At 41.6% G+C, this 21,836-nt stretch overlaps 1 protein-coding gene across 2 annotated transcripts; it reads left to right on the top strand.

Annotated features, from left to right (window-relative positions):
• Window positions 1-3,165: 3,165 nt before the first annotated feature.
• Window positions 3,166-19,902, top strand: HENMT1 (HEN methyltransferase 1). 2 transcript variants are annotated; one of them, XM_025389267.1, is made up of 8 exons: window positions 3,166-4,246; window positions 5,170-5,268; window positions 7,490-7,618; window positions 9,373-9,485; window positions 10,225-10,359; window positions 17,020-17,199; window positions 17,834-18,011; window positions 19,195-19,902. In XM_025389267.1, the coding sequence occupies exons 2-8, from the start codon at window positions 5,248-5,250 to the stop codon at window positions 19,618-19,620; spliced, it is 1,182 nt and encodes a 393-aa protein (XP_025245052.1). In that variant the 5' UTR covers window positions 3,166-4,246; window positions 5,170-5,247; the 3' UTR covers window positions 19,621-19,902. The 2 variants fall into 2 exon arrangements, with proteins under 2 accessions (XP_025245052.1, XP_025245044.1); XM_025389259.1 differs by lacking the exon at window positions 3,166-4,246 and adding an exon at window positions 4,250-4,467.
• Window positions 19,903-21,836: the final 1,934 nt, after the last annotated feature.

Genomic DNA, 21,836 nt, shown 5'->3' with positions numbered 1-21,836 from the left:
CCTGGCCTCAAGCGATCCTCCTGCCTCAGCCTCCCAAAGAGCTGGGATTACAGGCACGAGCCACTGCACATGGCTGACATTTTAGTAACATGCCAGAGAATTAAGCCTGTCTCACAGGCATATGGGTCTCTTGGGGATTGTAACTTTCTCTGAGTCACTCCTTACAAACATGAGAGTCCGAACAGTTAACAACCCTGAGAAGTTAGAGGTTAACTTGTAGAATATTGATAAGGTGAGAGCATGTTTTTGTTTCTTGCTTGATAGAGAAGATGCTCCAAGTGTGCTATTATTGCTCCATAGGTTATTATTCAGTTATATACATCATTCAGTGTTATCAGTCTGCTTGGGTGGCCATAACAAAATACCACAGACTAGATGGCTTAAACAACAAAAAATTATTTTCTTACAGTTCTGGAGGCCAGAAGTCTGAGATCACAGAGCTGGACTTTTATACATCCACACCAGTTAGTCATTAGCAAAGCACTACCCAGGAAAACATAAATTTTCAGGCACTTCCAGCTCTCTGTACACATGGACAGAGCTGCTGTCTTTAGTCAGTTTAAATGGCTCACTGGGCCTGGAGGATTCACTTCCAACATGGCTCACTCACATGGCTGGCAAGACAAGGCGGTGCTGGCTGACAGCCTGGGATAGCGGGTGAGTGGGGATTGAGTTTTTCTCCATGTGGGCCTCTCCGTGGGTTCCCTTAGTCTTCTTCACAGAATGTCATTTGGGTTCCAAGAGTGGATGCGTTAAGAAACAGGAAGTAGAAGCTGCCAGTTTCTTAAGTCCTAGGCCCAGAAACTGGCAGAGGTATTCTATTCATTGGTGAAATCACAAAACCTACACAGATTCAAAAGGAAAAGAAATAGATCCCATTTCTCTCAATAGGTGAGAAGGAATTCGTGCATCTTAGTCTGTTACAGTCTTCCTTCTGGACACAAACTATTTACATTCCTCTTACATGGAATATACAATCACCCTCTTCTCAAGACCTCCAGATATTCTATCCTGTTAAGCATCAGGCTCAAGCTGGCATCCAGAGTAACTTAAAAAATTATTATTAGTCAGGTGCGATGGCTCACACCTGCAATTCCAACACTTGGGGAGGCTGAGGCAGGTGGATCACTTGAGGTCAGGAGTTCGAGACCAGCCTGGCCAACATAGTGAAACTGTGTCTCTACTACAAATACAAAAATTAGCTGGGATGGTGGTGCATGACTGTAATCCCAGCTGCTCATGAGGCTGAGGTAGGAGAATCGCTTGAACCTGGGAAGTGGAGGTTGCAGTGAGCCGAGATTGAGCCACTGCACTCCAGCCTGGGTGACAAAAAAAGACTCTGTCTCAAAAAAAAAAAAAAAAAAAAAATTTAAATTTTGAAATAAATTTTTTTTTTTTTTTTTTAAGACAGGGTCTCACTCTGTTGCCCAGGCGGGAGCTCAGTGGCATGATCACAGCTCACTGCAGCCTCAAACTCCCAGGCTCAAGCGATCCTCCTGCCTCAGCCTCCTGGGTACCTAGGAGTACAGGCACCTACCTGCCAGCACAGCCAGATAATGTTTTTTTTCTTTGTAGAGACAGGTCTCACTATGTTGCCCAGGCTGGTCTTGAACTCCTAGCCTCAAGCCATCCTCCTGCCTCAGCCTCCCAAACTGCTGGGATTACAGTCATAAGCGACCTCACTCAGTCCAGGATAACTCTTGATTACCTATGGTGTGCCAGATACCTACACCTGCTGGACTGTAAAAGATACGAAAGCATCCTTATCTATCTTTTTAATTCAAACCAGTGCTTGATCCATAATAAATACTCTACACATTTACCAAATAAGTCATCGTTTAACTCTCATTTTTCAACTTTAAAAAAACCCCTACCACTCAGAGAGGATGTCAACTTCCAAAGGTTATGCAGGAATAGTAAAATCAGGATTTAAGGCCTATTTGACTTAAAATCCACTCTAAAAAGACATTACACGGTCTGTAACCCAGTAGGACTTACCTGGTGTATGAAGGGAAGATGAGTTATAATGACAAAATGAGACGACAAAGGCTAAGCTATTAGCTGTGGGAAGGAACAGATGGTAGATGACAGCTTGAAAAGGTCAAAATTTGGTGATTGTCCAAGTGTGGGAAGGACAGAAGTGGATAGAGCCAAGGATGATTTTTCAGACTGTAATAAGAGTAGGAGGCCAGGAGAATGATGAAATAGGCAAATTTGGAGAGGGAACTGGACCTGAGGAGTTCAAGTTGATAAATGGATTGACCAGCAGGTGAGGCAAAAACCCTCGTTCCAGGAATGCTGTATACATAATTTAATGGCTTTTAAATTTTCCTTTAAACTTTTGAAACTGTGGTAAATATACATAAAGCCATCTTAACAATTTTTAAGTTCAGTGGCATTCAGCGCAACCATCCTATCTACAAAATTTTCCATCACCCATTAAACAACTCTCAATTCCCTCCTTCTCCCAGCCCGTAGAAACCACCAACTTTGTCTCTATGAATTTGACCACTCTAGGTACCTCATATAAACTGAATCATGCAATATTTGTCCTTCTGTGACTGATTATATCACTCAGCATAATGTCAAGATTCATCCATGTGGCAGCAAATGTTAGAATTTTACTCCTTTTAAAGGTTGATTTTCCTGAAACTCTGTGATTGGAAAAATAAAGGCTGAATATTCCATCATATGTTTATATCACATTTTGCTTATTCATTCATCCTTTAATGGACATTCGGGTTGTTTCCACATTTTGGCTACTGTGAATAATGCTGTTACGAACTTTGGTGTACAAATACCTGTTTGAATTCCTGCTTTGAGTACATACCCAGAAGCGAAATTATTATTTACTCTCAAACGTTCTCTTTTAAATTATATCCTGTAATAAGGTGTACACTCCTTTAATGAAGACAGTCTGCTAAAACTAGTTTCCCCAAGTCAACAGGAATCTCTCAAACTGTAATGTGAAATTATCATTGAGTTTTTTTTCTTTTGAGGCATGGTCTGGTTCTGTCGCCCAGACTGGAGTGCAGTGGTGCAATCATAGCTCACTGCAGCCTCGGACTCCTGGGCTAAAGTGATCCTCTGGCCTCGGCCTCCCAAATAGTTGGGACCACAGGCAGGCGCCACCATGCCCAGCTAATTTCTTTTTTTTGGGAGACGGGGTCTCACACTCCTGGGCTCAAGTGATCCGCCTGCCTCCCAAAGTGCTGGGATTACAGGCGGCAGCGACCAAGCCGGACCTTACAATTGAATTTTTGAAGCTTATTGTTAGTTATATACTTCTTTACCCATGACACTAGACTCCCAAATACCAAAAATAAGATTGGTGTAATTTATCACTGTGTTACCCTTAAGCTGTTAGCATAGTGCTTTGCTCATAGTCGGTGTTAAATGTTTGAAAATACAGTTCCAATATATCATTTATGGCATATTAATAGGCTATTAATTCAGTCGTAAAAACATCAGCTTTTGCATCTTTTAAAATATGTCAATCTTTTTTCCCTAAAGAAGGCAGCTTCGTCCCTCTCCTCACCCCCCTAACACTCTTCCATCACACACAGGTAATAAAGTACTTATATATATTAAGTAGCGTCTCCAGAGGGAAGGATGGCAGGATACAGTAACTTTTCTAAGAGATCTGACAGTTCTATCCACAACACTCGGGTAAAACTATTTCGAGGGTCGGGTGGCGGGGGTGGTGGACGGGGCGTTGGGAGCGGAAAGAACGTTTTTCTGAGCGCAGGTATCACTGGGCCAACTTCACCCAGCCTACATTCCTTTAAGGCTCCCGTGGACTGCTCTGGGATCAAAGCGGAGGCTGACTGGGACTCCATCCGCCGGCCGCCTCGCGTGGAGCCTTGCTCCTCCTCTTGCCGCCTTCCGCTGGCCGAGACCGTTTTTAGGCCTTTGCCACGCTTCGGGAGCGCCACGAACCCAACAGCCGCCCAAGCCACCTCTCGGCTCGCGGTCTGCGGACATGCTCGGAGTCGGGGGCCTCCGCCAATAGCTGCCGTACCGTGCCGGGTCGCAGCCGCACGCTAGCGGGGTCAACGGCGCGGCGGGCGCAGGGGTCCTCGCCGCCAAGGTTCGGACGAGGACCTTGAAAATGGCTTCCGGGCATACGCCACAGCGGCCGTTACCAGACGCAAAACCGACGCCTCGGAGCCGAGAGCCTAGAGGGACAGAGCTCGGCGCACCATGAGACTCCCGGGGCCCAAGGCCGACCGTGAGAGCGCACGAGGTTGGCGAGCCCCGCGAGGAAGCCCAGGCGCAGGTGTGGGCGCCGGCGTAGCCGCGGCGGTAGCGTCACGCAGCAAGGCCGCGCGTGCGCGGGCGTCAGGGCGGCTCTGAGTTGAGGACGCCGGCGGCACGGCGCCGAGCTTTGCTTTTTCGGTTGGGCGTGTTTCTTACCGCAAGGTGATGGAAGCGACGGCCGTTACAAAGACAGAAGCGTTGGCTTCAGTGAGCAGGGTTTCGTAATACAAGTTGGTGACTAACGTGTTGCCTAGATTCGAGACTAAAGTCTAGTTGTTGGAGACACATGTGCAATAGAGAACCAAAATTTAAATTCAAGTTCGTGAGAGAATTGGACAGATGTTGGAGCATCTCTGGTTTATCAAGGACACTTTTTTCCCCCTCGAAATTTCATTTTGACGATGCGTGGAAAAATTCTTGAAAAAATTTGAAGTTGAGGGTCTTAGCAGTGAAATGGGCAGAACTCCTAAGATTGCTCCGTTTGTATCTAATTGAACTATTAATGATAGTAAAGGGAAAGGATGAGTGTTTTTGCTCTCAGTAGGGTTTGAGATAGTGAAAAGTTACGCTTTCTGAGCCTGTTTGCGAATGTCTGAAAAAATACTGGATACATTCTGTGGATTAAATGATAGTCCACATTTAATCCACAGATTGGCTGCTGTGAATAATGCGGCTATGAACTTCGGTGTATAAATATCTGTTCCAGTCCTGCTTTCGTGGTTTTTTTTGTTTTGTTTTGTTTTCTTTTTTGAGTACCCAGAGGTGAATTTATTATTTACTTTTAAGCGTTCTATTTAAATTATATACTGCAGTAAGGAGTAAGAAAGAGGCTTTCCTTCTTCCTTACTGAACTAAGCAGCTATTTCCTTCAGGCAACTCTTTACAAAAACGGTTTTGTATTTATTACAGCTGAGTCAGTGTTGATTCTCTCAAATAGAGCCTGAAGGATAAATCTTCATTTTTGTTTCAACAAAACTTGGAAACAAAATGGAAGAAAATAATCTACAGGTAATGCCACCCTTCTTAGCTGTGTATTTGACTCTTAAGAATTATCACCTGGATGTATTGTGAGATAATTGCAAGCAAAATTGATCACGTTTAGGTCCTAGCATTTCCTGGGGTGTTGGTTGAGGTAAACAAGGGTATACATAGATGAAAGAGTCACACTTGGTGTATGTAAGTAAATGTTTTTATTTTTATCACTAGCTGTTAAAGTAGCAAAATCTATTTTAAAAACACTCTAAGTAGTGTTTCCCCAGTGTGATCATGCATATGGATCACCCAGGGATTTTGTTAAGCTGCAGATTCTGTTTAAGGAGGTCTAAGACGGGTGAGGCCCACGCTTTTGTGTTTCTGAAGTTTCTAGGTGAAGATGCCACTGGTTTGGAAACCACATTGGGAGTATCTAGGCTGTAGCTCCCTGCTGTCCAGTAGCTACACATGGCAACTGGGCATTTGAAATGTGGCTAGTGGAACTGAGGAACTGAACTTTAACTTTTTTTTTTTTTTTAAAGACAGGGTCTTGCTCTGTTGCCCAGGCTGGAATGCACTGGCCCAGTCATGGCTCACTGCAGCGCTGAGCACCCGGTCTCATAACTTCATTTTTAATTTTAAGTTTAAAAATGGATATTTGATTACATTATTGGAAAAAAGTATGGAATAACTTGGGTACGTGAATGTATATTTTAAATGTAAAGTTTTAAAATCGAATACAGACAAGTATTTCTGATGAAACTTTTGGAACTGAGATGCAGAAGTACAAAATATATAGCATACTGGATTTTGAAGACAATGTGAAAAACAAGAATCTAAAATCTCACTTTTATGTTGATTTTATATGGAAATTATATTTTCGATATATTGGGTTAAATATTCCAATTCCAATTATAATTCCAATTATTGGGCTACAAGAAAGTTGCCTGCTTGTATTTATCTATTGAACAGTGCTACACCAGATATCAAATACCCTTTGGACTACTTTTATAATACTGCTGTGTAGGAACAGTAACAGCTGTTAAAGATTAATCTTATAAATCCTGTTTTTTTCTTGGGGTCATGGTAAAGAAAAAATTAGTCTGACTTTATTGAGGACTGTTGCAATAAGAACATTGCGAAGATGAAGAATTTGACCACATAGGGTGATCAGATAGCCGGGGTAGAAGATTCTGTCTAAAGTGACTTAGAAGTATTCTTATTAAAACTGGGTTAGGCAGCCCAAAGATAGGATTGGGGCCAGGTTTGAGGTCTATTCAAGAAGATGGCTCAGAGGAACCTGACTAAAGTTTGGTCAGGGAGAGAGTCTTTTGCTGGCGTGGTGGAATGTTCCTACAAATGCCCAACTACTCAGGAGGCTGAGGCAGGAGGATTGCTTGAGCCTAGGAATTTTAAATTAGCCTGGGCAACATAGTGAGACCCCACCTCTCTTAAAAAGAGAGAGTGTTGGCCAGGGGTCTCACTTAAAAAGAGAGAGTGTTGGCCAGGTGTGGTGGCTCACGCCTATAATCCCAGCACTTTGGGAGGTGGGCGGATCACAAGGTCAGGAGTTCAGGAAGAGCCTGCCCAACACTAAGTACAAAAATTAGCCAGGCATGGTGGCATGTGCCTGTAATGTAATCCCGGCTACTCGGGAGGCTGAGGCAGGAGAATTGCTTGAACCTGGAGGGAGGCAGAGGTTGCATTGAGCTGAGATCGCGCCACTGCACTCCAGCCTGGGTGACAGAGCAAGACTCTGTCTTGGAGAAGGAAAGAAAGAAAAAAAATATATATATATATTTTATATATATATATAAAATATTTATTTTATATTTTATATTTTATATATATATAAATATATATATATATTTTTTTCAGTCATTATAAATATTTTCCAGCCTCCTGCCTACTTGGACCACAGGCTTTGGCAACTCACTTCATAAAATGTCCCTTGTGGTTAGGAGTCTTCTAATTGTTTTCATTGAATACATTCATTAGTAATGTTCCCTTCAGCTGAAACTAAGCTATAGGGAGCATAGAGCCAGATTCTCACGTAATAAAAGGCATGAGGATGCTTAGATGAACTGTGGAGGAAATGCAGTGCTACCTAATGATTTTAGGACAAGGGGTATGTGAAGGCCAGTGTGTTTTTCAAAGTGATTGGGGGAAATAAAGGGTTTTTTTTTCTTTGCCCCTTATTTAATTTCTGAAGTCATGCATGATTTAGAACCTGTCTTTTTTTGTTTGTGAACTTTAGTGCAGTAGTGTGGTTGACGGTAATTTTGAAGAAGTTCCCAGGGAGACGGCAATTCAGTTTAAACCTCCACTATACAGACAGCGGTACCAGTTCGTTAAAAATTTAGTGGATCAACATGAGCCTAAGAAGGTAGGTATTTCTCTTTCCAAACATTTAATTATTAAGACTAGTAGACTAGTCTTATGAGGTGTTTTGTCAAATGGATTAGTATGGAGAGACTTTTCACAGGGATTACTGCAATAGGGAGAATGCCGTAACCACAAGATCTGCAAGTGTCTTAAGAGTTAAGCAAAAGAGGTTTTTCTTTTACTGGAGAAGTGAACAAAACTAGAAACTAGGGAGGTGGGATGAAAGGGTGGTTTGAAAGGACAGTAGAATGGGGAGCTTTAAGGAGGGGGCTGTTTCCTCAGACTAAAGTTCAGGGCCCTGGGGAAGAAGGAAAGTTTGAATAAAGTATGGTTAAAAAAGGAATTTTCTTCCCATTGATCAGTGGGGACAAGTATTCATGATAATCATTTGAGGCAAAGAATGGAAACACAAGGAATCTTATCTAAGTTTTATGGAGGAGGGTCGTTCTTTGGTTCTTTGCGGTGAGCGCTTTCCTGGAACACAAAGCATAGGTGGATTCCTTTAGCAGATACCAGAAACACAGGGCTCAGATAGAATTCAGCATTGTCAGGTTCAAATGTGAAGAAAATCTTGAGATTTTGTAGTTGGATATGATCTTGTAGGTACTGTATTTCTAGAGCATTTAGTTAGAATATCGGGCAAACTGGTATTGTAGCCACAGCTATTGTGGTTCTTTCAAAATTAGATGATAATGGGCCGAGTGCGATGGTTTACACCTGTAATTCCAGCACTTTGGGAGGCTGAGGCAGGTGGATAGCTTGAGACCAACCTGGCACCATAGTGAGACCCTGTGTCTACAAAAAATAAAATTAGCTGGGCATGGTGGTGCGTGCCTGTAGTCCCAGCTACTCAGGAGGCTGAGGTGGGAGGATCCCTTGAGCCCAAGGAATTGAGGCTGCAGTGAGCTGTTACCACCTGTACTCCAGCCTGGGCAACAGAGCAAGATCCCGTCTCAAAAAGAAAATTGGATCATAATGAGCCTACTCAGTTAACTTCAGAGGAAAGTCATAATTGCATACAATCTACATACATACATCCATACCTGGTTACTATACTAATGAATTGCATGTGAATTAGATGCGGGTAAGGTGAATTTCTAGATGAAAGCTTTCTTTTTCTACTTAATATTGAAGACTTAGTGAAGATTCCTGTGTGTGAAGGTTTCCCTTAACTGCACCACTACTGTTTCTACATTTGCACACAAAGGCGCAGGTATTAGTTTATGTCTTTGTAGCCATCTATGCATGTGTATTCAGGTAAAGCATCTAAAATTGGCTTTTTGGCAGCTCAAAGTTCAGTATGGAATTTCAGATGGTTTGAGGTAATTGTTTAATCAAACAAATGTGTGAGGGGTGAAAGCAAAGTTTTAGAAAGCTTTGTTTGCTGAAATATGCTGAGAATAAGACTCCAAATTCTGATTCTGAATGGGAAAACTGTGTACCTAATTGTTTCTCATTAGTTCAATATAGACAGTAACAGTTGTTCTGGAATAGGAATGGACCTTTCTATTTTAATATGATCAAAAAGAAATTTGCCTGTGGGCTTATAAAGTCTCAGGTTAATTTGTGTGTGTTTGTGTGTGTGTGTGTGTGTGTGTGTGTGTAGAATCTTCTGCCAAAAAGATCCTTCCATATAATACTTTTATTATTTTATTACTGATATATACTCCCCTCGCTCCTCCTCAAAAAAAAAGTTTTTGATCATGCTTCTCTGGCTATAAATGTCTTTGAAATAACATTCTGTCTCATCTACAGGTTGCAGACCTGGGATGTGGTGATACTTCACTCTTAAGGCTGCTAAAAGTCAATCCATGCATTGAATTGCTTGTTGGAGTAGATATTAATGAGGATAAATTACGATGGAGAGGGTAATACCTACTTTCTGAAAGAATTATGCATTAATCTAAAACTAATGGCATTATTAATTGAGTTTAGAGAAAGTGTTGATTTTATACTTGTTTTAAAAGATTGGCTTTTAGGGATTTTCATCGCACTGAATGATCAGGCTTTGCCATAACACTAAAAATACCTGCATTTTATTGCTATCAACTTAAAGTATAGCCTCAGTTAAATGATTATAATACTCAAAGCATTGCAAACTAAAATTCAGATGGCAGAATCTAATCACTTCAATGCTGGACACTATGATAATTTATAGCAGAGAATTTAAAATGCCCCAGAACACTGAGGCCAAGGCTCCAGGCCACCACCTCCATTTTGAACCATAGCATTTCTCCTATCTCTTGTGCATATAGTATATATACATTAGATTTCCAGAGATTGCTTGAAGAATATTCTTTTTCTAAAGAACAAAAATCTCAAAATCACTGAATCAAAGTAAGCTGGAAAACCAAAAGTATTACAAATGAAAACAATATAACAATATTAAATATTCAAAATCTTTTTTTCATTGACCAGTAGCTTCCCACTGTGAGAGGAAGTTTCCCCATAACCTGGTGTTTAATATATCAAGACAAAGAAAACAGGCCATGGCAGACTTACATCAGTAGAGGTAGAAGATAATTGTCAGAGGATCTGAGTTCTGTAGCTGGTGAGAATTTTCAAATAGATTATATTCAGAAAGTTTCTTCAATAATTATTTTGCAGGGATTCGTTAGCTCCTTTCATGGGGGATTTTCTGAAACCTCGGGATCTGAATTTGACCATCATATTGTATCATGGCTCGGTCGTGGAGAGAGACTCTCGTTTGCTTGGATTTGACTTGATAACGTGTATTGAATTGTAAGTTTTAAACTGATATACTGTATAACTGTTCATTTGCAAAACCTGAATAAGTCTCAGTGATCTTAGTGTCCTAAATATTTAGGTCTTGATTATTGTAAGGAAAACTGCTCATTGGTTGAGAATATCTTTTTACTCTGCTTTTCCAGCATTTTACTTAGAAATTTCAAGTATACAGATAAAAATTGCCATAAATACATAGTACCAAGAATACCTATACCCCCCTTTATCCAGATGTTAACATCTTCCTCACTTTTTAAATAATTTGTACATTGCACCCTCCCTCTTCTGTTTCCCCCTCCTCCATCTCCCTTTAGAGTTTTTTTTCTTTTTCCTGAGTCAAGTAAGGGTGTACCCATGGCCCTTTGCCTCTACTGAAAAATTCAGTTTAAAAGTTGGAGGCCTCACACTACTTGACTTGAAAATATACTACAAAGCAGTAGCAATAAAAACATCGTGGTTCTGGTATAAAAACAGAGACATAGACCAATGGAACAGAATAGAGAGAACCCAGAAATAAATCCATGCATTTACAGCCAACTGATTTCAACAAAGACACCAAGAACATACGTTGGCAAAAGGACACCCTTTTCAATAAATGGTACTGGGAAAACTCCATATCCCTATGCAGAGTGAAATTAGACCCCTGTCTCTCACTTGATACAAACATCAACTCAAGATGGATTAAAGAGTTAATTGCAGACCCAAAACTATAAAACTACTAGAAGAAAACAGGAAATGCTTCAGGACATTGGTCTAGGCAAAGATTTTGAGTAAGACTATAAAAGCGCAGGCTACAAACAGAAATACACAAATGGGTCTGTACGAAACTGAAATGTTTCTGCACAGCAAAGAATAGAGTGAACAGAACCTGTAGAATAGGAGAAAATATTTGCAAAGTATTCATCAAGGGATTAATATCTAGAATATACGAGAATCTCAACAGCAAAAAAATAACCCCAAATAATTAAAAAATGGGCAAAGGACCTGAATAGACATTTCTCAAAAGACATACAGATGGTTAACAAGTAGATGAAAAAATGTTCAACATCACTAATCATCAGGGAAATGCGACTCAAAACCATAGTGAGATATCTCATCCCATTTAGAATGGCTGTTATTAAAAAGACAATAAATGCTGGCAAGGATGCAGAGAAAGGGAACTCATATAAATTGGTGTGAATGTAAATTAGTACAGCCGTTATGGAAAACAGTGTGGAGGTTTTTCAAAAAACTGAAAATAGAACTGCCATGTGATCTAGCAATCCCACTACTGGGTATTTATCCAAAGGAAAGAAATCAGTTATATTGAAGAGAGATCTGCACCCCAGTGTTTATTACAGCACAGTAGCCAGGATATGGAATCTACCTAAATGTCCCTCAGTAGATGAATGGATAAAGAAAATGTGGTATTTAGGCTGGGCGTGGTGGCTCACGCCTGTAATCCCAGCACTTTGGGAGGCTGAGGCAGGTGGATCACCTGAGGTCAGGAGTTCAAGACCAGCCTGGCCAACATGGTGAAAACCCATCTCTAGAAAAATACAAAACAATTAGCTGGGCGTGATGGTGGGTGCCTGTAATCTCAGCTACTTGGGAGACTGAGGCAGGAGACTCACTTGAACCTGGGAAGTGGAGGTTGCAGTGAGCTGAGATTGCACCATTGCACTCCAGCCTGGGCAACGAGCAAAACTCCGTCTCAAAAAAAAAAAAAAAAAGAAGGGATATATGCACAATGGAATACTATTCAGCTGTAAAAGGGAATGAAATTGTCATGGATGAACCTGGAGGGCATTAAGTGAAATAAGTCAGGCATAGAAAGATAAATACCACATGTTCTCATATCTGGGAACCTAAAAAATGAGCTTAAATTTAAGTGTAGAGTAGAATTATTATTGGCTGGGAAGGGTAGTAAGGAGGAGAGGATAGGGAGTGATTGGTTAATGGATACAAAACTACAGCTAGATAGGAGGAATAAATTTTATTGTTCTGCAGCACTGTAGGGTGAATATAGTTAACAGTTGTGTATTTTCAAAGAGCTAGAAGAGGATTTTGAGTGTTTGTAGCATGAAGAAATCATAAATGTTTGAGGTGATGGAGATCCTCATTACTGTGACTTGATCATTACACATTGTCTACATGTATCAAACTATCACTCTGCATCCTATAAATATGTACAGTTCAGCTTATTTCCAAGGCAAGGGGTATTATGTAACCAGTCCCCTGTCCCCCATTTTTAAATAAGAATATTTTTTTATTTTGGGCTCCCATTGATTAGATTCAGCTTCTGCATCTTTGGAATACTGCAGAACGCCACAGAGGTTATTTGGGTCTTTCTCTTGGCTTCCCATCTGAAACACATAATGTCCATCTGTCCCTCCTTGATGATATTAATTTTGATTCCCCTTCTCCTGCTCCCCGGTCAAGGTGTTTGCTCCACTGTGTAATTACTGCTTTGATTTTGCCTTTTTCTCTCACAACTAATAGGGAGACATATTGAGACCATGTAGATACTTTGTCACACATTCGTATTTCCCCCTAGATTTAGCATCATCAGTGATTCTTTTCTGATCCAATCTTTATGACAGTGGAGGCAAATGATGTTTACTGTAATTCCAGTACTACCTCTAGACATTTACCAGTCAACCCTTGGCATTTTACCAGGAGGAAGAGCCCTCCCTCTCCCCACTTACTTATTTATTTATCAGTAAGTGAACTCATGAATTTTTACTTTTTGATGGTTTATGATTTATTACTGCACTTATTTTCTTATTCAAATTGTCCCAGGGTTGGCTAGTGGGGGCCCCATTGAGCTGGCTCCTGAGTCTTGAGATAGGTCTCGTTTTTGTAAGTACTCTCTGACATCCCAGATGTGCCAGGCCTCCCTCCTACTTTTCCTTCTCTGGTCCTGGAATAACTTATTTCTCAAAGGAGCTCTGTTTCCTTTAAATGGGGATTGGTATTTAGGAACCTAAGATAGGTGCTTCTTAATGACTTTTAATAGTTAAAGGGCTTGCTCTGTGGTCATTTTGCCTGGTTGTGTGTTCAGGTTGATTTCTCATTTTTATTTATGTTTGTATGTATGCATTTATGTATTTTGAGACAGGGTCTCGCTCTGTCACCCAGGCTGGAGTGTGGTGGCACGATCTTGGCTTACTGCCACCTCCACCTCCCAGGTTCAAGTGATTCTCTTGCCTCAGCCACCTGAGTAGCTGGGATTACAGGCACATGCCACCACACCCAGCTAATTTTTGTATTTTTAGTAGACATGGGATTTTGCTATGTTGGCTAGACTGATCTCGAACTCCTGGCCTCATGTGGTCTGCGTGCTTCGGCCTCCCCAAGTGCTGGGATTACAGGCGTGAGCCACTGTGCCTGGCCTGATTTCTAATTTTTAGTAATATGTACTGCTCCTCCAAAGCAGAGAGTTTACTTTGTATTTTTTTTGTATTTTCTATTGCCTGGAACATATTAGTTATAGGAAACAAAATTGAATGAAGAACAAAGGAGCCATATATCAAGTTTAGAACAGCAACTGGCAATAAGAAAATCTACTCGTAGGTATTTTGGTCTCATCATTCGTACTTAAATATATCCAGTTTGTCCTTCTTGAAGTTAGTGTTTCAGTTTCCTATGTACCTCTTCTATTATTTTAATTTTTATTGTGGTAAAATACACATAACAGAATTTTCCATGTCAACCATTTTAAGTGTACAATTCAGTGGCATTAAATACATTAGCATTGTCATGCTGCCACACTACCATCCCCACAGAACTTTTTGTCTTGCAAAACCAAAACAATTACCAACCTGTTAAAACTGCCTGTTCCTGTCTCCCAGTAGCCACCATTCTATTTTCTGTCTCTATCAGTGGAATCAGGCATTATTTGTACTTTTGTGACTGGCTTATGCCACCTCTCACAGTATCTTTAAGGTTCACCCATATGCTGTAGCATGTGTCAGAAATTCCTTCTTCTTAAGGCTGAATCATCCATGGTATATGTATATACCATAGGCTGTTTATGCATTTATCTGTTGATAGACACTTGAGTTGCTTCCACTTTTTGGCTATTGTAAAAAATGCTGTTCTGAACATGGTATACACATATCCATTTGTGCTCTGCTTTCAATTATTTTGGGTATATATCCAGAATGGAAATGCTGGATCATATGGTAATTCTGTTTTTAATTTTTTTGAGGAACTACCATACTGTTTTATATTGTTTTCTGTAACAGCTGCACCATTTCACATTCACATTATGGACCAATAACTTACTAGTCTAAGAATGGCAGTGACTTGGCTCCTTGAAGTCACTAGGAACCAAATTCCTGTGTCTTGTTCTGCCGTCCCCTGGAGTGTTAAACCTATCTGTGGTCATAGCTGGGTCACAGACATATTCTCCTGGTTAATAGGAGAGGGGAAAATCACAGAGGCATGTATGCTAAATATTTTAAGACCCAGAAGGGGAAAACATCTCTTCCATTCACCCTCTGTTTGTGAGAACTTAGGCTTGTGGTCACATCTGGAAGGAGGCTGGAAATGGATCCTGTAAACAGGCAGCCATATGCCTGTGACAACTCTTCCTATGGAGGAAGAATAGAGTAGAATTTGGTGGACAGCTAGCAGCATCCACCACAGAAGTCCTTGCCAAACTGCCTTCCTTAGGAGTTGTACTGATTCACATGCCTATTGCTCATGTAGGAGGGTTTATTTTCCTACCCCTTCACCATATGACTTTTCCAGTGTTGTCGTTTCCTACTTGATCTTTGACAGCCTGCTAGGGGGAAAGTAATCTCAGTGTACTTTCAACTTATATTTTTCCTGTATCACATTTTCACCTGTTCCAGAGTTCAGAGCACTTCTCTGAACTATGTGTTTTTTTAATGAATTTTTCTTATTGGATTGTTAATATTTTTCTTACTAATTCATATGCTTTCTTTTTTATGTTAGGGAAATTAGCCCAGTTAATATGATACACATAGCAGTTATTTACCCCCACTTTGTTTTTTGTCTTTATTTTTAATGACTTAAAAAAAAACATGTAAAATTGATGATTTTTAGGTGGTATAGTTGTGTGAATTTGAACACACATAGTTTAATGTAGCCATCACTATGGTCAGGGTACAGAACAGCCCATCACCCCAAACACCTATTTTGTACTACTCCTTTGCCATCATCTTCCTTTATTTTCCATCACTATAGTTTTGTCCTTTTGAGAATATATGACAATAGAATCATATAGTTGGTAATCTTTTTTTTTTTTTTTTTTTGAGATGCAGTCTTGCTCTGTCGCCCAGGCTGGAGTGCATGGAGTGCAGTGGCGCAACCTCGGCTCACCACAGCCTCTGCCTCCCAGGTTCAAGCCATTCTCCAGCCTCAGCCTCCCGAGTAGCTGGGATTACAGGAGCGTGCCACCGCGCCTGGCTAACTTTTGTATTTTGAGTACAGATGGGGTTTCACTATGTCGGCCAGGCTGGTCTTGAACTCCTGACCTCATGATCCACCCACCTCGGCCTCCCAAAGTGCTGGGATTACAGGCGTGAGCCACCACGCCTGGCCACAGTTTGTAACCTTTGAGACAATCTTCATTCACTTTGTGATGGCTTTGAGAGTTATCTAAGTTCTTCTGTGTGTCAGTAGTTGGTCCCTCATAATTTCTGAGTAGTATTCCATTGTATGGAAGCTCCACCTTTCATTCTTTACCCATTTAAAGATATTTGGATTGTTTCCCGTTGGAGTGATTATGAATAGAACAATTATAAACATTCACATACAGGTTTTGTGCAGAGATAAACTTCACTTCACTTGTGAGTGGGATTACTGGGTAGGTTGTAGGTTTAAGAGTGTGTGTATGTTTTGCTTTTACAAATTTCCCTCTGTGCTGGGCGTGGTGGCTCATGCCTCTAATCCCAGAACTTTGGGAGGCTGAGGTAGGCAGATCACCTGAGGTCAGGAGTTGAAGACTAGCCTGGCCAACATGATAAAACCCCATCTCTACTAAATATACAAAAATTAGCTAGGGGTGGTGGTGGGTGCCTGTAATCTCAGGTACTCGGGAGGCTGAGGCAGGAGAATCGCTTGAACCCAGGAGGTGGAGGTTGCAGTGAGCTGAAATCATGCTATTGCACTCCAGCCTGGGCGACAAGAGTCTCAGTCTCTCTCTCTCTTTCTCTGTCTCTCTCCTCACTCTCTCTCTCCTCACACTCTTTCTCTGTTTCTCTCTTTCTCTCTTGACTGAGTTTTGCTTGTCGCCCAGGCTGGAGAGCAATGGTGCAATCTCGGCTTGCTGCAACCTCTGCCTCCTGGGTTCAAGCGATTCTCCTGCCTCAGCCTCCCGAGTAGCTGGGATCACTGGCGTGCGCTACCACACCCAGCAAAATTTTGTATTTTTAGTAGAGACAGGGTTTCATCATGTTGGCCAGGCTGGTCTTTAACTCTTGACCTCGCGTGATCCGTCCACCTTGGCCTTCCAAAGTGTTGGGATTACAGGCATGAGCCCCTGTGCTGGCCTGAAGAATTGTTCTTAGGTCATGTAAGCATTATTACATATTCAAAGAAGGGAGAAATCGATATACAGATGGAAATTGTTTTTGATAAATCAATTAGAAAAATATGTGCAGGTGAAGCTAAATTTTATTATGTCTTTCTTATTGACCGTTTTAGAATAGAACATTTGGATTCAGGTGATCTGGCCAGATTTCCTGAAGTGGTATTTGGGTACCTGTCTCCATCCATGATTGTCATCAGCACACCAAACTCTGAATTCAATCCCCTGTTTCCATCAGTGACTTTAAGAGATTCGGATCATAAATTTGAGTGGACCAGAATGGAGTTTCAGACCTGGTAAATTCAGAAGGGTTTTTGTTTATTTGGGATCCTGTTGGAGTTTAAAATCTTAGGAAATAAATATTGATATACATACATTACCTAAATTGTTTTGTACTTTCTTCCAATAAAATTGATTCCAATGTGTGACTTAGTAGGTAATAAGATCACAAAGGAACCATTGCATTTGGGCAAGTGTGGAAAGGGAGGAGGTGTAGTCACTGGGCATCTTTTATGTGAAGGCATCTGTAGTACTGGCATGGAGATGAGGAACAAAACAGAGGGAAGGTTTGGGGCAGTGAGAATGAGCCTCATGCCGCTCCCTGGGGTATCTCCTGAGGCTTAGTCATGTTTTCTGGTGTTGTTGCAAACCCAAATGGATAGTTGGGTTGAGCCCTTATGGTCTCCTTGTCCACCCCTATAGTCTGCCCATGATGTTCCTTTCCTCTTCCATATTCTTAGGGTAAATTGGAAACTGACACTATATCCTTGCCTTGATTTCTCATAGAAATAAATTAGGAATTTGTAACTTAGAAGTATTTATGTTAATTGTATTTTTCATGTTCTATTGTACTGCTGACCAGAAATGGTTCCTTATTTAACAGTAGCTCTACATTTAGAAAAATGATTGCTGTCCTCATTTTGGTTTCAGGGCTTTATATGTGGCAAATCGCTATGATTACTCTGTGGAGTTTACTGGTGTTGGGGAACCACCAGCTGGAGCTGAAAATGTTGGATACTGTACCCAGATAGGAATCTTCCAGAAAAACGGAGGAAAGGCAACAGAAGCATGTGTTTCAGAGCAGCATGATCAGCATGTTTATAAAGCTGTGAGTATTCTTTGTGAGATATCTGTCAGGGCTAGCGATACATTAGGATGGTGAACTTTTTTGGGGAGTAAGAATCCCCAAAGTAGAGATGAGTATAAATGACCTTGCTTTGTGGTTCACCCTAGGAGAATTCTTCAGGCCCATGACTTCTGTCCGAGTTAGCCTCTGGTATCCTTTGAGACTGCCTGGCCCTTTGGTGTGTTTCAAGGCATGTTAAAGGGAATGATTGCTGGGGTTGTCTTAGAATACTTCAAAGTGGCTGGGTACAGTGGCTCACACCAGTGATCCTAGCACTTTGGGAGGCCAAGGCAGAAAGATTGCTTGAACCCAGGAGTTCGAGTGCAGCCTGGACAACATAGTGAGATCTCCATCTCTACAAAAAAACACCCAGAATATTTCAAAGCAATACTTCAGCAACCTCTTTTTGTAATCTGTTAGGATTATCAGTAGTAAAAAGGAAAGCCAGCAGCAGTTTCTCCCCGGCTTGGCTTAGGACATTACTCTTTGAGCCTACAAACTTCTCAGACCCTTTTGGTTTAAAGAGAAGAAGAAGAAACACATCCTCCCCCTCTTTAAAAATTTATTTAATTAGGGGTCTTGTTCTGTCATCCAGGCTGGAGTGCACTGGCACAATCATGGCTCACTGTAACCTTGAATTCCTGGGCACAAGTGATCCTCCCACTTGAGCCTCCCAAGTAGCTAGGACTACAGGCGTGCACCACCATGCTCAGCATTTTTTTTTTCTTTTGTAGAGACAGGGTCTCACTATGTTGCCCAGGCTGGTCTTGATCTTCCATCCTCAAGCAGTCCTCCTGCCCCACCTTCCTAAAATGCTGAGATTACAGGTGTGAGCCACTGCATTTACCCACATTTTCCCTTTTAACTGAACCATTTTTCGTTTTTTTGCCCTTTCCCCTGTAATATCAAGTAGAAATACTGGGTTCGTGTGACTTGGTAGAAACCTGGCTGGGAGACATTGGGCATTAGCATTAGAAAGCAAATCAGATAGTTAATGTCTGTGTGTCAGTAATTTGATTCCCATTATAATTGAGGCATTTATGATTAGTAGGATCTGACATATTTTCAATATGTACATTTATTCTTACATGGCAAAAAAGTTATTGATGGCTTTGAAAATTTTTCCATGTATTTTCCATATAAGTGTTTTGTTTTTTCCCTTCAGGTTTTTACCACCTCATACCCAAGCTTACAGCAGGAAAGATTCTTTAAACTTGTGTTGGTTAATGAGGTATCCCAACAAGTGGAAAGCTTAAGAGTGAGCCACCTGCCAAGGCGGAAAGAACAGGATGGGGAACGGGGTGATGAGCCCAAAGACATTGGCGGCTCAAAGGCCCCTGTCCCATGCTTTGGACCAGTCTTCACAGAGGTTGAGAAGGCCAAGATCGAGAACTCTCCCAAACCCTTCTGTGTTGGAGATAAATTTTTCGTACCTCTGCAGAGACTCCTTGCTTATCCCAGGTTGAACCGCTTATGTGCTAATGAAGAGATGATGAGATCCGTCATTGCTGACTCAATTCCTCTGAGCAGTGATGGTTCTGCAGTGGTGACTGACCTGTATAATTATTTTGATGAACAGTTTGGGTTTTGAACCATGTTTATTTCCTGAAATTTCAGGGTCTCATTGATAGTTGTGCTCACTTAGAATTTAGGTTTTTTTGTGTGTGTGTAATCCTAATTCAAGTAATGTTTTTAAAGTTTCACTGCAAAAGTCTGTGTTCCAAGCCATTGGACAGACCTGCTTGACATATGGCCAGACTGCAGTAAGCCCTGAGAAAGATATTAGGGTTTAACTAAAAACGGGTGCTTTCCTTTGATCTTGGACTTTTTTGTTTTCTCAAGAATAAAAAAGTTGGATGTGGTAATATGTTAATTTTGAACTTACCTATATTTTTTGTGTTAGAGCCATGAGTTGGTTGTTGTTAGTCTGTTCTCACATTGCTGTGAAGAACTACCTGAGACTGGGTAATTTATAAAGAAAAGAGGTTTAATTGACTTCCAGCTCTGCAGGCTGCACAGGAAGCATGTGGGAAGCTGGGGAGGCCTCAGGAAACTTCCAGTCTTGGTGGAAGGCCTTTGAAGGGGAAGCAGGCACGTGTTACATAGCTAGAGCCTGAGGAAGAGAGCTTGGGGAGGTCTACATACTTCTAAACAACCAGGTTTAACAACAAGAATAGCAAGGGGGGAAATCCGCCCTCGTGACCCAGTCACCTCCCACCAGCCTGCTCCACCAACACTGGGGATTACAAATTGACATGAGATTTGGGCAAGGACAGAAATACAAACCATATCAATTGTGATATTAAAAATTTAAGAGAAAGTTATCAAATATAGTATTCAAAACCTTTTCCTTGGGGTAAGAGTAGCTTTAAAATTTTTCTGGGATTCTCTGTCTCCTTTATGCCAAATTCTAACCTGTGTAATATTTAGCCTAGAACATTGATGAAACAGCAATGCAGGTGGTTGGAGGGCATAGAAGCCTCTTCATGATGTAATTGCTGTCCGTGTTTTTTTTTTTTTTGTTGTTGTTCTTTTTTTGAGACAGGGTCTTGTTCTGTTACCCAGGCTGGAGTGCAGTGGCATAATCACGGCTCACTGTAGCCTCAGCCTCTGGGCTAAAGTAATCCTCTTACCTCACCTCCCCACCAGTAGCTTGAACTACTGGCATGTACCACCATGCCCAGCTAATTAAAAATTTGTAGAGATAGGGTCTCACTATGTTGCCCAGACTGGTCTTGAACTTCTGGGCTCAAGTGATCCGCCTGCCTCAGCTTCCCAAAATGCTGGGATTGTTTTTTGAGCACCCTATTCTCAGGATGGAATTGGGGTGGTAGTACTAATGGGAGAAAGAAACAGCTTCACCTCATGGGGGAAAACAGTAATTTAAATGAGATGCTAGGCACAGGAGTCCAGAGGTAAGCCCCAGGCATGGGAGCTCTGCCACTTTAGGGACCCAGACGTCCATCTTGCATGTTGTGGCTACTTAGCATGCCACCCAGGAACAGAGAGATTTGAGCTCTGGCTACCATTTTCATATTCTAAAACAGCAGAAAGAAGAGAAGGGACAAAGGGCACACACAAGCCGTCTGGTAAGGCTTACTGTGGGTTGTTACACAACATGACTGCTTACTTCCTGTTGATCAGAAGGAAGTCTTCAGGCCACACAAAGGGAAGCTGATGTATTAGTCTGTTCTTGCATTGCTGTAAAGATATAGCAGAGACTGGGTAATAAAGAAAAGAGGTTTATTGGCTCATGGTTCCGCAGACTGTACAGGAAGCACAGTGGCTTGTGCTTCTGGGGAGGCCTCAGGAAACTTCCAATAATGGCAGAAGGCAAAGGGTTGGTTTGGGGTGAGGTGTCTCACGTGGTGGGAGCAGGAGCAAGACAGAGTGAGGGGGTGGTGCTAAACACTTTTAAACAGATCTTGGGAGGACTCTGTGATGAGAACAGCACCAAGGGGATGGTGCTAAACCATTCACAAAGGATCCGCTCCCATGATCACTTCCCACCAGGCCCCACCTTCAACATCAGGGATTACAGTTTGACATGAGGTTTGAATGGGGACACAAATCCAAACCGTATCAGCTGGGAAATGTAGTTTTTATTCCAGGAGGTCATGTGTCCACTTGGTCTGCCAAGGAACAAGGGGAGAAAGAACATTGTGGCAAATAACCATCTGTGCCACAGCTGGGACATCCTGACCAGTCTGGAATGGGGGCTATGCCGACGCAGAGTTGGTGCCTGGGAGAGGGCTGGGGGGAGTAATTCTCAAGCTGAGTTTCCAAGGGTTAATAATTAAGCAGATG

This window comes from Theropithecus gelada, chromosome 1 (genome assembly GCF_003255815.1).
Source record: "Theropithecus gelada isolate Dixy chromosome 1, Tgel_1.0, whole genome shotgun sequence".
Classification (NCBI taxonomy): Eukaryota; Metazoa; Chordata; class Mammalia; order Primates; family Cercopithecidae; genus Theropithecus; species Theropithecus gelada.
This window is presented reverse-complemented; position numbering and strand designations above follow the sequence as displayed.